The sequence below is a fragment of the Onychomys torridus genome, chromosome 9 (genome assembly GCF_903995425.1).
Source record: "Onychomys torridus chromosome 9, mOncTor1.1, whole genome shotgun sequence".
Taxonomy (NCBI): Eukaryota; Metazoa; Chordata; class Mammalia; order Rodentia; family Cricetidae; genus Onychomys; species Onychomys torridus.
This window is the reverse complement of record NC_050451.1, coordinates 3,349,845-3,364,931: the sequence shown is the minus strand read 5'-3', so window position 1 is coordinate 3,364,931 and position 15,087 is coordinate 3,349,845. Positions and strand designations below refer to the sequence as shown.

Here is a 15,087-nt window from a genome sequence, read left to right as displayed (position 1 = left end):
GTGAGGAAGCGCTCCACAATGGCTCTTTTACAGGGACTCAGGTTAGTGAGAGGCCACCTTGGACCAATCTGGAGGAAGAGGACATCATACATGCAAAGGCCTCAGGAGAAAATAAGCTTGGCTTTTTCTTGGAACTCCAACTAGACTGGTTGGATCCCAACAAGCAAGGGCAAGATTTGATGCAAGATATAATGGCCATTCCATGTTTGTGTCTGTGCACTAACCACAAATGCCAAATGCAAACCTGTCCAGGTGGGCTCTAATAGGGATTCAGAATGAGGAAGCTTGGTTGCTGTTGAGGAAGTGTTTTTTGTTTTTTTGTTTTTTGTTTTTTTTAAATGAGAAAAAAAACATACAGAAATCCACTTGCCAAACAAAACAAAAATCCTTTGGTATGGAACAGAACCACCTTCCTTCAGTTACACAGCAGCTACATTCAGTTTAGAAAAGCCATGCAAAGCTCCTTTATGTTTATATATTAATATATGAAATAGATTTAAATTCTGCATTCTGGTAGTTCTAAGTGTGATTCTTTTCTTCCTTGAATGTCCAGTGGGACATCTGAAAATCCTTATGGGACAGGACAACTTTTGTGTGACTGTTCAGTTTCCACTTACTAAATGCCCCCTCCCCCCAACCTCAAGGTACCATGGCAAACATAGGAGTCTTATTTGCTCAAAAGCTCAGGGGGTGGGGTAGGGTGGGATAGTGCGAACTTGCCTCTAAAAAATGCTTCTCTGGGATCTCTCTGGATTGGAAGCACTTGAGCATTTGAAATCATCCACTTCTGGCTCAGGTTTGGTGCCATCTCCCCAGGAGCTCATTGTTTCAGGACACAGTGCAAGCTCTGTAGCAGGCAGAACTGATCACCAAGCCTCAGTCTCCTTCGGCTGGACTCTGCTACAGCTGAAAGCTGTGTGTGTTGAAGTGTCTGCTTCTGGGTGTAAACAGCAGGATCCAAACCCTTCAACCGTCGCTTTTGACACAGCAGAAGGTACTGTGGCTGTTCAGACCACCTGGTCTGAAGCCTGAGGGCCTTCTTTAACTGGCTGTGGTCTTTGGACCAGTCACTATGCCCCTCTAAGCCTCATTATGCCCCTCTGTTAAAGAAGAGTACACACCTAGATCCCTTTCTTCACTGAATGTTATGATGAAAAGGGATAGAATACTTGAGTGGCAGGTTCCCAAATTCTTACAATGCTTTGAGCTCTGTGTAAATTAAAAGAGCCATTTAAATCATTTTTGAGCTAGTAGGAAATACTTAGTGTATCCATCTTAAATGCAAGCATACCATGTTCTGCCTAAGATTGTTTTGTTTAATAGTTACTAATTCTCAAAAATCCTTTCCGTGGGTTAAGACTCTCTCACTTCCGTAAAACAACCGCGGAGTTTATCCGTGCCAGGTGGTAGTTCATAAAGACTGATTCACCAAACAGGGTCATGACCTTGGTGCCCTCAGGTGGCTGCAGCTAATGGCACAAGATAATCAGGACGTATCATGTACCTTTTCTTCGAATATACTACTGTTAATCCTCTGTCAAAGTGTATAATTGTATATTTCTCATTATTGCTTTTGGGGAAAGGCCTGGTCCTTCCGGGTGTATAAATCCCAGGAGGGCAGGTTGCCTGAATGATTCACCCCCCCCCCCCCCCCCCCACCCACCCCCGCCTTCCCCCGGCATGTCCTACTGTGTCCATCTTGTCCACCATGTTTCGCCATTACTGACTGGATAAATGAGGGTAGGAAAGGCTGTTAGCATACAGACACCATAGAGGGGATGATAAAGCTTTTTGAATCAGGGCTAGTATGTACAAACACATTCACTCACTCAAGCATCTATTTAGAAAACTATTGCATTCTGGCAAGAAAATTAATTTTCTCTCAGCTCCCAGTCCGAGTGTCAAAGCTCATACAGACCACTTGCCCTGGGGTCAGGATGTGCTTGCTTCTGTTTGGGGAAGGCTGGCACGTTTTCATAGGCGGGAGGTGTGCACAGAAGCGGAGAACTCATTATAACCAGTTAGTCATCCATAGAGACCCTGCGGGTGGGCGGGGTGCACTTGGCGTTCCCCTGGTGGGCCTGATCCCGAGGCAGCTTCCCTGGGTAGGTGTGTGACTGGCTTTTACGCTCATCAGGGCTAGGGTCGGCCGGCACTCGGAAAAAGGCCGGTTAAGAGCCCCTCACAGCCAACTCAGGAACCCAAACACTTGCTGCCAAGATAACTTTTCAGGAGCGCAGGAGAGCCGGGCTGGATCCTAGCATGGGCCGGAGCCCATCTTTTCTCAGTTCCCTGTAACCTAGGGGTGCAGGATGACAGGAAAGAACGTATGACGTTCCAGAGGCGGAAAAACAAGCACATAAGGAGAACCCAGGTGCCAGGAGCGCTAGGAGACTAGGCGAGGTCAGGAGCTCACTGCTGGCCCCGGTCACCCGAGTTGCGCTCCGCCAGGCGAGGATGACTCAGCCTCACTCTGGGTCTTTACCGCCAGCCCGCGCGAGGGCTCCACGAAGTTCCTAGCCACACCCTAGAGCTTGTATAAGGAAGGGGGGTGGGGGACCGCGGCGAAAGAGGCTTCCCCTGTGGGCATCCAGAATGCGCTTTGCCTGCGCTGAGCTGCCTCCACCCTAGCTGGGGCTGGTGTGGGGAGCCTCCGGGCTCCGAGCAGATTTTTTTCCCTGCAGAATGAAGGGTGTTTACGGGTCAGGACGGACTCGGCGCTGTTTCCTTCCTCTCCTGCCCCGACATCCCTTCCCCTGGGTGCACCGCCTAGCACTGCGGACCCAGGGCCCGTGGTCCGGAGCGCCAGGGGTGACTGTGGCCACACGATGCCTAAGCCCAGCACTCCTTAGCCCAGCACTCCTTAGCCCAGCACTCGGGCACCGGCGCCGCGACTGCAGCGCCACCCTCCGCGCTTTCCACAAGTCACCGCGGCCCTAGAGCACTGACGGACCGCCACGCCGCGGTGCACTCCCCAGACCCCGAACCCCGTGTCCCACCCGCAGCCTGCTCCTCCGCAGTCCTAGCGGGTCCGCCGCCGCCGCTGCCAGCGGTCCCCTTCCTGACTTCTGCCTCTTCCCCGGGAACCGCGAGGGGCGTGGGGAGGGGGGTCGCGCCACCTCTAGGCTCCGCAGCTTCCCACCTCATCGCCCCCGACCCTCCGTGGAGGCTCTCGACCAAGGCAACCACTGGCAAAGTGTGGAGTACCAGGGCCCTCGGCCTCGCTCCCGAGCTCCCACCTTCAACCCAAGGCCTGGGGACTGCCCGGGGCCACCCCGGAGCCGCGCCGGCGGCGGCGGACTGCAGAGTTGTAAAGAACTCAGCGGCTGCAGTGGGCCGGGCCGGGCAAGGCTCGAGCCGCGGCGTCCAAGGACACCCGAGTTTGCGAGTCTCCGCCCGCCAGGTGCCTCCGGCCCTCCCGCCGCGGCTCGCCGGACTCCCCGGGGCCGCCGAGGCGGGGCCGGGCAGCCGCCGCGGCAAGAGGCGCGTCTCGCTCCCTCCTCCCGCGCCTGCCTCCTCCCCAGCGCTCCCTCCCGCCTCCTCCCCGCCTTCCTCCCCCCAGTTTCCCCCCCCCGCCCCGCTCCTTTTTTTCCCTGCTCCCCAAGTGAGCTCGGCGCGCGAGAAGCAGGCGGGGCGGCGCGCGGCGGAGCAAGCAGCCTAGCGCGCTCGCCCACCGCCCGCCCGGCGCAGCTCTCCGCGGCCGCTGTAGTCGCCGCCGCCGTCGGCGTGTCGGAAGGAGCCCAGGATGGCCGGGCTCGGCTCGCAGCGCTGCGCGTCCCGGGGGGCCTCGGCGCTTCTAGCCGCCGCGCTCTTGTATGCCGCGCTGGGGAATGTGGTGCGCTCGGAGCAGCAGATCCCGCTCTCCGTGTAAGTGCCTAGTGCTGGGACTTCCCGGGAGGGGCCGCCGGCGTCGAGAGAGACCCGGGGCGCCCAAGTTTGGGTGTCTGCAGGTGCCGCTAGGCAAGACCCGCGGCGGGTGCGGGCCTCGCCTCTTCCACCTGCCTCCCAGCATCCGCACCGAACAGCGAGACTGGGGTGGGACCTTCTCGCCCCTTCCCTGGGGTTAGAGAGTAAAACCTGGAGGGGTTCATCTCAAGTGACAGCGCCAAGTTTAGAGCCTGTTTACCTGCTGCAACTTCGACGGACCAATGGTCCCCTCCTCTGTTACCTCGCCATCCCACTTTTCCGGGAAGCGGGGGATGGGTGGATTTCTTCAGAGTAGTATTTGCCAGGTGATGCTCATTTTAAGAGTTTAAGCAAACCAGGCAATTGTTTCAATGAAAGCTCGTGGTGGTCTTTTTGGAGAGCCAGGGAGACTTTATGCATTCTGAACTCCAGTGACCCCCGACCCCCCTCCCGCGCTTCGCTCTGCAGTTTGGTGCCAGTAGTTCGTAAGAAAGTGCTTTCTCTCTTTATTTCCGTTTTTCTTTAATGTTCTATCGTCCTGCTCCTTCATCCACAGCCCGGTGTGTGAGTGTGTGACGGCGACACGGGTGGTGTTACATTTTTTCCTCTGCCCTTTCTCCCTGTAGGGTGAAGCTGTGGGCCTCCGCTTTTGGTGGGGAGATAAAATCCATTGCTGCCAAGTACTCGGGTTCCCAGCTTCTGCAAAAGGTAAGGTTTCTGTGGTGACAGACAGCGATGATTTTTCTAGCACAGAAAATGGAGGCAGATTTAGTTTTTCCAAACAAACGTGAGCCCAGAGCTGCATCAGTTATCAGAGTACTCTCTGATCTCCGGTTCTTGGCATTGTACTGTGCAGTGACTTTTCCCTACCAACCGGTTATTTTTAGATGACACTTGATTCTAAACACAAAGAAAAGCAGGATACTCACGCGCACTGTCCTGGCTGGGGCTGGGAAACAGTGTGTTTGCACGGCTCTCCTCTCAGTTGATGGTATTGCTGTCTCAGTGCGAGAGCAGATGCTTCCCTGGCCAAAAGATGCTAACTTCATCCAAGGGGCAGGATCCGTGCCTGTTTTCTGAGCCTCCTCTTTGCACAGGAGTCGTGGGGTTCAGTGTATCAGAGAGATACCGGCAGCATTGTTTGTCATCCCTGCAGTTGTACAATCCTATTATTCCCCAATCATCTAGACCCAGGGCTGGGGTGCATTACATCATTACAGATAAGGAGAATGAACGTGGTTATCTTTCCACTCAGCTGCACTGCTGGGTAATAAGCTGGGAGAGTGGTCCACAAACTTAAGAAATTGGTCTGCGCCCATATAATTCTGTAGTGTAATGAGAATGGAGAATTGATTATTAGGCTTTTATCAGAAGCTGCATCAGTTTTAATTCAAACGGGCAGCATTATGCTTAAAATTACATTGTGAGATATATGGCTCCCTTTCCTCCTCTCTAAGATACAGAATGAACCGGTGGGTGGGTGGGGTGGAGATCAGAGTGGGTGAAGAGAATTTCAAGTTAGCAAATTAAGTAAGTTAATCTAGATATTCTCTTGACAATAGAAAATAAGATTGGCCTTGAGGGGACAATTCTCTGAGAATGGGTATGAACAGCTTACATTGTTAAGTTAACTTTTAAAGCATTTTAAAATGTGTTTTTTGGGCCAATGTACCATATGTGTTGTGCATGCTGCCTGGTAACCAAGTCCATATTTTATTTATGGCATTCCATTTCAGAGAGTAGCATTTTGGGGCATTATATGAAACCGTTTGTCACATGAAATTCAAATATCGTAATAAAGCATCACCCAACAATGGATGGCAAGATATACTGGCTGGAAAAAATGCCAGACACCAGATTCCTTGACATCATGGGGAAGATTGTTCACTTTTAGATTGGGAAGAAGTTCACTGAATTTTTAATCACTTAATAAAACTTGATGCGCTCGTCCACCTTTATAGAAGGCAGTCATTTACCTGTGACCCCTTGTGTTTATAGGAATGCCCTTTCCCCCTGGTATTCTTTTAATTTGGTTCAGCCTTGCCTGTACTCTGGCTTTTTGCCTGTGTGTCAGATGTTTTATGTGACAAGCTCTGGACTGTGACATAGCCTGTGTATTTTGTTTTCACTTTGAAAAGAGTATATTGTATAACTTTAAAGAAATATTTCTCATCTGCATGTTGTAGTTGTAGCAACTCCAAAAGAACCTCCCCTCCCCCTGCCTTTTGGGTCTGCGTTGTACTTACATAGCTTCTAGCTCACGTTTAGGGGAGCACATGAAATACATTTCTCTTGGAAGTTAGAGAGCACACAGAGTACTCCATCAGCCCTATTATTGGTTATTGTCTAGTAGCAAATTGGAAATGACTAAGATACTTCTCTTACCTTCTCATCAGCATAGTTTCTGATATTGCTCTGCTTTTGCCTGTTTGCAGCTTGACAATTGTGTAATTATTTGTTGCCTTTCTTTGCTGTGGCCTGGCATTTTGTAACCAATTCGAGGGGGAGGTGAAGTGATGCTTTCAGGGTTCAGGGTGGGTATCTGCTCTAGTACTGGGATTTGTAATCTTTCACCCCAGGGGTGGGGAAATACCTACAGCTTTGGGTTGCTTGGCAAGTCCTTTCATGAGTGTTCAGAGGGGTGTGTTAGATGATTTGGGAAGCATTTGGCAGAAATCTTTGAGCCATATTGATCTCCCAAATATGACTGTATTCTTGAACGTGGGGAAGAACATTGGTTTAGAGAGTCAGCATGAATGGGGAGAGAATGTGAGAGGCCCAGTGTGGGAGACGGAACATCACTTGGAAAAACAAGGACACCGTCATCCTCTTGATTATTTTAAAAAATCTGGCCACTTGCATTAGGAATTATCCCTTTTTAAGTCAAAACGGCATGCATCTGTCTACCACTTTCCTGTATTTTAACAATTGGGGTGCTTTGAAAATGAGTTAGAAAACTCAGTTGGAAAATGCATTAACACTGTGTTGAGGGAACTCACGGGTGACAGGACTGAATTGCATAAAGACTATAATTTTACTTGTAAGGTGTGGACATTTACATTTGATTCTCAGTTAAGAAAAAAATACTGTAGGCTACAATATAATATTTTTGTGTTTGTGTAGTTTTCTAACTGACATTCCATGTTCTGAATCAAGGTAGCATGTTCATTTTTAGAATAGAAGTTTTTCTTTCTTTCTTTTCTGATCTAGGGCCTAAACTTTCCAAAGTAATTATTGTGAATATAAATTAAATAAGAATTGGCCATCCTCTTTGAGGTGTTCGGGGACCGGGAGAGCTGCCATTTTGGCAACATGCTTTGTTAGGAAGTGGGACTTGCTTCAGACTCTAAAGTAAGCCCTGCACTTGCCCACCACCTCCCTCAGGATCCTTGTCTCCTCAGTCATTCCTGTGTTGGGTGCCCTGGCTTTCCATGGACAGATTAGGACTCTGCAGTAGGTGGCCTGTGCAGACTTGCCCTCTTAGTGTTTCCTTTTTGCCTTTGTTGAACATGGGACTAGCCCCCCATTCATTTCATTTGCAGTGGACATTTTTGATCTTATAAAGCCAGATTTTTTTTTTTTAAGTTGTGTGTTTTCACTGTAGTGTGTAAAGTGGTGAGGGGGAGTGAATCCCCCCCCCCCCCCAGTTCTGTGCTTGTTAGAGGGCCTCTGAAGGCAGGTTCTGGTGTGCTCCTATGTGCCTGTCAGCTGCCTCCTCCACTGGCAGGCACTGCGGCGGGCTTTTCCATTCTCTTCAGCTTTTAATTAACTTCCTATTTGACATATTCATGCCCATGTTCAGCTGCCTCTCCTGCTTCATTTTCCCCAACGAATGTGCTTTGTTTGGGTTCTTTTGGGGAGGCATAGTTTCGTCACCTCTCTATTCTGGGATTCAGTGAGAAGAGTTCTAATGGGTCTGAGGACCTAGCTGTTAAACACAAAGACACCACACCTTTAACATTTGCAAGAAAAGTCATTAAATCCGCACGAGTTTCATCCTGGTCTCCTTAGGGGGATTTCCACTGAAGCTGAGTTTTTTATTCTGTTTAGACCTGCATTCAGGGGATGAATGTCCCTGGGAATAATGGGTCCTAGTGACGTTTTGCAGAATTGTGATGATAAGCACAGGTAATATGTGCTTCTGCAATTAGCATCAACAAAGAGGCCACAGTTACCTTGGACACCTCCTGCAGCACTTACCAGGCCATTCGGTTCTTGAAATGCACAACCAGGCTTTTGTGTTATCAACTATTTATTGAGATGGCTTTAATATATAAACTTGATGTCTCTCTCCACAGGACAGAGTCAGCAAAGTAAAAAGGCCGATTCCTCTAGCCATTTTTACAATTATGACTTTTCATCAATGTGGAAATCAATGGACTTTTAAATAATTAACAAAGAACATTGTGAATTACAAACTGGGGGGTCCATGCCGTGCTGGCTGGAGGAGGCACAGCCTTCCAGATCTGTTGTTTAAATAAAGAAAAGATATACATTTAGCCTGTTTGTCGCTAGTTCATTCACAGCATTGCTTCAGATTAGTAGACTTTCTTCTTTTAGATTGTCTTTTAAAGTCTTGACATTTCTGAAAGGACAGTTCCGGTCTCTCTGGCTAATGACTGGTCTTGTTAGGCCTGTCACCAAGGATGCACACTGGATAGGTGTTTGTACTCTTACGGCTTACATGGTCACTTGCTGAGTTTTGTATGAACCTCTTTGGTTTAGTGTTTTTCTTTCTTTCTGCTCCTTTTCTTAAGATTCCTTCTCTGTCAGAGATAGCCTGCCTTCTTTCTTTTACTAGGAACTGCTGCAGCCTGTGTTACTACTACTCAAAGAGATTTGCATAGGCTTGTTGAAATGAAGGGGCTGGAGATATGAATGAAATTCTTGTCGGAGGTAAACTTCAGGTTTCCATTCTGTTGCAGTTATGAGTTTTGATCCACTAGTATGATGGTCTCTTTCTGGTATTAATAAATGACTACATTTATTATAATGCCAATTTGATTTTAGGTAGACACATGAATATCAAACCAGTTATGAAACCTCTTGGGCATGGGAAAGGATAATTAGTGTCTCCAGTTCTTGATGAAGATTATCATTGTGTTGTAGGATCAACAACAAAAGTAAGACCCATGAAGTCATCCCCCATGTGCTCCCATTTTGTCTCTTCGGTTTGAAACACATATCCATGGGAGTACAAACTGGGGATTTCAGACCTTGTTTTTGATTGATCTCTATTGGTCTATGGGGCTCCCACATAAGGCAGCAATGACTGAGCGTGCTGAGCTTGCTAAAATGAGTGCATATCTCATGTGAGCAGTCCTTTGTCTCAGGGTTATCATTAATCCAGGTTTGCCATCATTGAAGCCAACAAAAGGGCCTTTTCTTTATCTGCACACACGGTCTGTCAGAGTCGTCCACCTTCTGTAATAGCTGCACCAGAGGAAACAGCTCTGGAGTCGAGACTTCAGGGTCTCTGAGGCATAGAGAGTTAATGGGTGTAAGTTGCTTAAGATGTGTCATCTAACATAGAGGTTTTGTTGTGTCTGAGACTGTGGAAGACATTAAATGTATGCTATAACGTGTCAGTCTATGAATTAGCATGTGAGACTTTACCTTCGTTTAATGCCATTTTTTTAGATGAAGACTTTATGGCCTATGTCTCATCTCGAATGACGGCAGTGAACTCTTGAGTACTGTCCATAGAGAGACATTCCTGAGACCTGGCTCTGATGGCCCTGGTAGAACCTTCCATGTCCTTCCCAGTCCATTACACAGAATGTCCCCTTTCTTTCAAAGAAAGGTGACAGACAGTAAGGAAGAGGAGAAGCTGCGTTCCTCAGGTGTTCCTCGGGTGTTCCTGTGTGTTCAGCCATCAGCAGACTCTGTCTGAAGTAGATTCACACTGTCCTTTGCAATGCAGTGTCTTGGGCTTACCCTTAGGGACTTGGATGACTGTGTAGCTGATATGTTGTGGGGTAGTCTACATGCCAAGCCAGTAGGAAGTTATTATGCAAATAAACTTTGAAGAAAAAAATAATGTTTCTAAAACATGACAGGTTTTCGTTTGCTTTGAGCAACACTTATGGGGTAGTTATTGGGCTATCTAAATAATCATTGCATTTGTAATTTGTATTAAATGTGTGTGTTATATAGCTTCTCAGTTACCCAAGATCAGGATTGTGAAAATAAGCAACTCAGAAGCCAGATTGTGTGTTTCAAGGCTACATTGGAAAGGAAAGCATTATCTCTTGACAAGGAATGAATGGATGGCCATGACTTTCCTTTTACATATCTCAAAGCATTCATCTTGACACCTGTTATTGGAAGATGGTACCCTCTCAAAGTTAGAAGAGCTGTTATGTATGTAAATGATCTGGACTGGGAAGTTGAGCAGAGCCATAAATGCTGTGGGTTCATACCACAGACCACTGGTTATGCATTTTAGGGGGAGCAACTGCTAATCAATATCGGGGGTTGCAGCTGTCAGTACCATTGTACTTACTAAGTTTATGCCCTTGTCTGCATCTGTGCCAACGAAGTAGATGTTGCTCAGTGCAGAGCATGCCTGGTGCTGCCTGGGGATGGAGAGGACCTCATCATCTTGGGTTGCTAGAGAGGCTCACCAAACAGAGCAAACTAGGATGCTGGTATAGAACTGAGTGATTGCAGTCATCAGGCATGGATTTGGCCAGCATATAGGATGTTGTATGCAGCTGGAATGTAAGGAACAACAAAGAACAGGAACAGCTGCATAATTTTCAGGGCCTGTTGATCGGTCAAAATGTGGAAAGCAGAACGTTAAACCGAGTCTTGGGTCCACTGGTCCATGGTTGAGCCCTCTGTGGGACAAGATGTCTTCTTGCTGGTTTTCCTCCCAGACTTCTCATCCTTGGTCTCACTTCTTATGAGACTTCTGTGCTCATCCTGGTTCCATTGGATCGGAACATTTGCAGAGATACATGGCCCTAGAGAAGTGCTGTTAAAAGAAAGGTCACTAGCCTAGGGGTTCTGTCTGCTTGTCTTCTCTGTCATTTCCTGAGTAGCCTTGGGCTAGTCACTTAATCTAATAGTAGAAGCAGGGAGCATCCACTCTGCAGTCTCTCTATTTCAGCTGCTGTGGTAATCACTTTAGGGTCATTCCATTAATTCCTTCCATAAGTGGGGTACAGCACTGGGGAGGCAGAGGCAGGAGGATTGTGAGTTTGAGGACAGTCTGGCTTTTGTAACAATGCCCCTGTCTTAAAACCATCAGCAAAAGACCTCTCATTAAGCTAATAGGGCAGGGATTACTGTTCAGCCCTTCACAGATCACCAGCTGGGGCTTGCAAAAGTTAAGCAGTCTCTCCAAGTGGCTGGGCTAGGCTTCTGGAGTCTGCACATCTGGCCACATACTTTATGTGATCTTTTAAAACCCAAGTTGCTCTTTGGAAAAAAAAAAAGTTAATAATACCTGTTTTTCTCTAGCATGGGGTGCTTGGGAAATGAAACGAGGTAGCAGCTTGGAAATTACTTCAGAAATAATTAAAGCTGGGATAATGGCTGGGAAGAGAGTCTTGGAGTCGTAAGAACTTAGATTTGAGTTCCTTATCTCCATTTCCTTTCTGGGTCACCTTGTGGTATAACATTTCAGAACTTATACCTTTAAATGGGAAAGGAGACCATGACAGTCCATGGAATAAAGTATACAAAGTACGGAGCACAGTGCCTGGCACATCCAAAGCTCCTGGCAATGACTCCTTATGGGCATTATGGGTGGCATCATGCAAATGAAAGCTCTGCAGGTCATCTTTGCTAAGCTCAATGGGGTCTGGTTCCCTAAATACCTGTGGATTCAGGAGTGAATAGTAAGTAAGGACCCTGTAGGAAGGCAATCTGCCTGGTAGCTGACAGGGAACCAAGTGCCATAGAGCAGAGGATGTAGCTACTACAGGATAGCGCCTGTCAGGAAGAATGTCATATAGATGTAACAAGGCTAGCTCCCTTCTTCCTAGACAGGAGAAGTGTCCACGGGAGCCTGTCAGCTGTGGTCTGTCTGTTGCCTTTCTTGCCTTGTTTCCTGGGCAGTGGGTCAGGCTGAAGAAGTGACTGCTTGTACCCCAGTCTTCCACAGGAGAGGTTCCTAAGTCACAGGAGGACCCGTTGCATCAGCCATTTACCTTGCTAAGGTGTGTGTGCAGCAGCCATGGTGACCACCTCTTAACTCCAGTGTCCTTTTGGATAGCATACCAGACACTTCCTGCTGGGACAATGCTTCCCGCTGGCCTTTGGAAAATTCAGACTTCTAGGGGCTTACAGAACGGTACTGGGCACCAACAGGAGGCAAGGAGGGGTGGGTGTAGAGAGGTGAAGCAGTGTGTGAGGCTAGCCATCTGTCACCCCCACAGGAGGCAAGGGCACCTGGTGTTCCTTGGCTCTGCCCTGCTGGCCCTGTCCTCTCCAGAGCTTGCTTGGCAGCCCTGCTGTCGTGTTTTGGCCTTGAGCATCTGCGGTCCTGTGCTGTGTCCTTAAAGAGGTTGAATGAGTACAGCTTGCCACCTCACTGGTTACCAGGGCCTTGAAGTCTTGGAGGTGGGGTTTGCTATAGTAACCGGATATCTTTTAAAACCGCTTAGGCATGGAGCTGTTACTGTAGACAGCAGTGGAAGTCAGTGAATAGTCAGTAATGGAAGAAAAGTCTCCTTCATCGGTCCAAGTGGCAGGAAGTGCTCAAGAGCCATTTGTTTTCATGAATGTCACAGAGTGGTAGAGTCTAACTGGCCACCAGACTTCTGGAAATCCACCAAGATTGTAATCAGCTCAGGTATAGAAGAATATGGTCATTGGGGTGGAGAGGAGGAAATTGGGCTCCTTCGCTTTCTTCGAGTGTTTGGTGTGAGCTGAGAACTTCCTGCTGGAGAAGCTGGTGTCCACTTGTGTCCTACCACACAGAGGTGACCCATATTATCTGCCTCAGGAGGCGAAACAGGGTGTTTGGGTCCTCAGGTCTCTGCCTTCCTTTGTAGTCTGTCTGCCGAGAGATTGCCCATCCCACCTGAGCACAGCTGGAGTCAAATCTGTGGGGTCACAGAGGCCAGGGAGAGCTTGTGGACTGCAACTGTTCTTGCTGTTTATACTCCCTCAGCTTCTCAGTCTTCAGCAGGAGCTGCCAAAACATGCTCCCCTAGAAGTTGTGATGGTGTTTGGGCCCCATGATGAAGTCAAGCGGTTTGGACTGTACCACTCTAGATGTGAGCGATTGCTGAGGGACAGCAGCAGAGCTGAGTGATAAGATGGTGGCTGGCAAGGGCAACATGCACGTAGGTTGCTCTAGCACCATCTTGGTATAGGAGACGGGATGGCAGGAGAAAGGTAGGAGACTTTGTAAAACCTCAGAGCAGCAGCTACGACTGGACGACCCCACTCTTCTTCAGAACCCAGGGAGCATCCCTCCTGTTTTCACTGAAAACTCGGACCAGCCCTTCGTCCCTGCGCAACCCTCTATGTGTGTGATTTAGTTTCCTAAAACGCTGTGGTCATGTTTTTAAGAGGAGTGGAGGGAATGATTTGCTTATGGAACCCCCAAGTCGATTCCAGTCTGGACCCACACATGCTCATGACTTGACTTTGAATTTCATCATATTTCTCCCCCCCTCCTTCCCTCCCTCCCCCCTCTCCTCCCTCCCCCCTCCCTCCCCCCCTCCCTCCCTCCCCTTCTTTCTCTTCTCCCTCTCTCCTTCCCCACTCTTCCCTTTCAAAATATTTTTTGGTTTCTTGAGACATGGTCTCACGGCATCCCATGCTGGCCTAGAATTTCTCTTCCCCAGCATCCCCGAGTGCTGGGATTACAGGTGTGCCACCACACTGAGATACTTCTGACAGTTTTCTGACAGTTCTCAATGCTTCGCTCTCAAGAGGGGACCAGGTAATTGTATATGGATTTAGATTCTCACGAACGTAGTGTGCTAAGGACAACTGAGGATGTTTGTTTGGCACTTGTCTTTGGGGTGAATTGTGCCATGCTAGCACTAATTTGCTTATCCTAGGCCTTGACTTGCATACCATAAAACAGCACACAGAGAGGTGTAAGGTATGGCTCAGAGGCCAAGGGTGCTTGCAGAGGACTGGAGTTCAGTTCCCAGCATCCATGTCTGGTATCTTACTGCAGCTCCCTCTCTGGGGGCTCTGATGTCCAATTTTTGCCTCCTTGGGCACCTACAAGCATGTGCTCCTACTCCAACCCCCACACATGTTTAAAAAGTGGTACAGATAATGCAAGTGTCTGTGACATTGACCTCTGAGGACGATGGGATTGTGTGACGTCCCCCCCCCCCCCCAAGCAGGCGTGAAGATCATCATGTGACCCAGAAAAGCCTTAGTTTTCTGGCTACTCTATCACTTTTGCTGCCTTGCTTCATTTTAGTGGAGAACAAGGGACAAAGTTGAAATTATTGATGACATGAAGGCAACATGTGTCATGCACACTAATGGACAGAGGCATGGCTACAAGAGAAGCATTTATTATATATTCTCAGGCAGAGGGAGTTTTGTTTTCATGCCCAAACTCTCCCAATCTTGCATGGTAAACGTGGGCAGCTGTGGAGTTCAAGTTTGTTCTTGCTGTGACATTGCACGGTAATTCTCAAAGCAAGGTGCAAATTAAACATAGAAGGCAAGTGCTTTGCTCTTTGTGCCTGTGATGTCTGCACTGCTTTTCCCATTGTATTTTGTTGGGGCAGAGGTGGAAAAATGTGAAGACCAGGAGATGTGGGAAGCTGTGAATCTATTGGCTGTAGGTAGTTTTCGGCCACAAGTCATAACATACAGCTCTGCATGCTCCCTCCTGTGGGTTCCCATTATTGGTGAGCTGTCTGTTAGAACAGTCTAAGTGTGCCAGATGCAAACAGCTCAATGAGCATAGACTTTTTGTCTCTCCAGAAGTAAGTTGCAACTCCTTTGGCTTCTAGGACAGTGACGCTGAAGTTTGACTATTCTTTTTTTGTCTTGGTCTGGGCCCAGGTGGGGACACTGTTGTCTTTGTATACTGATTCAGATGACATAGTTCAAGCCAATCCCTAAAAGACCACACATCCCGGTCTTCAGTGTCTGTGTGCAGGTGAGTTTGATAGTTGTGTGCTCTTTTCTTTCTTTTTTTTTTTTAAAAGGAATACTGGTAACTAATTAAAAACACCCAAAGTTTGT

General features: G+C 48.1%; 1 protein-coding gene across 2 annotated transcripts in view; it reads left to right on the top strand.

Annotated features, from left to right (window-relative positions):
* The first annotated feature begins 3,582 nt into the window (after nt 1–3,582).
* Nucleotides 3,583–15,087, top strand: part of Cacna2d3 (calcium voltage-gated channel auxiliary subunit alpha2delta 3) — an 844,799-nt gene continuing 833,294 nt past the window's right edge. The window contains exons 1-2 of one of the 2 annotated variants that reach the window (XM_036199702.1): nt 3,583–3,867; nt 4,533–4,614. In XM_036199702.1, coding sequence (XP_036055595.1) covers nt 3,746–3,867; nt 4,533–4,614 — 204 coding nt within the window. In that variant the 5' untranslated portion in view covers nt 3,583–3,745. The remainder of the gene's footprint in view (nt 3,868–4,532; nt 4,615–15,087) is intronic. The other variant, XM_036199701.1, reaches the window with a different exon arrangement.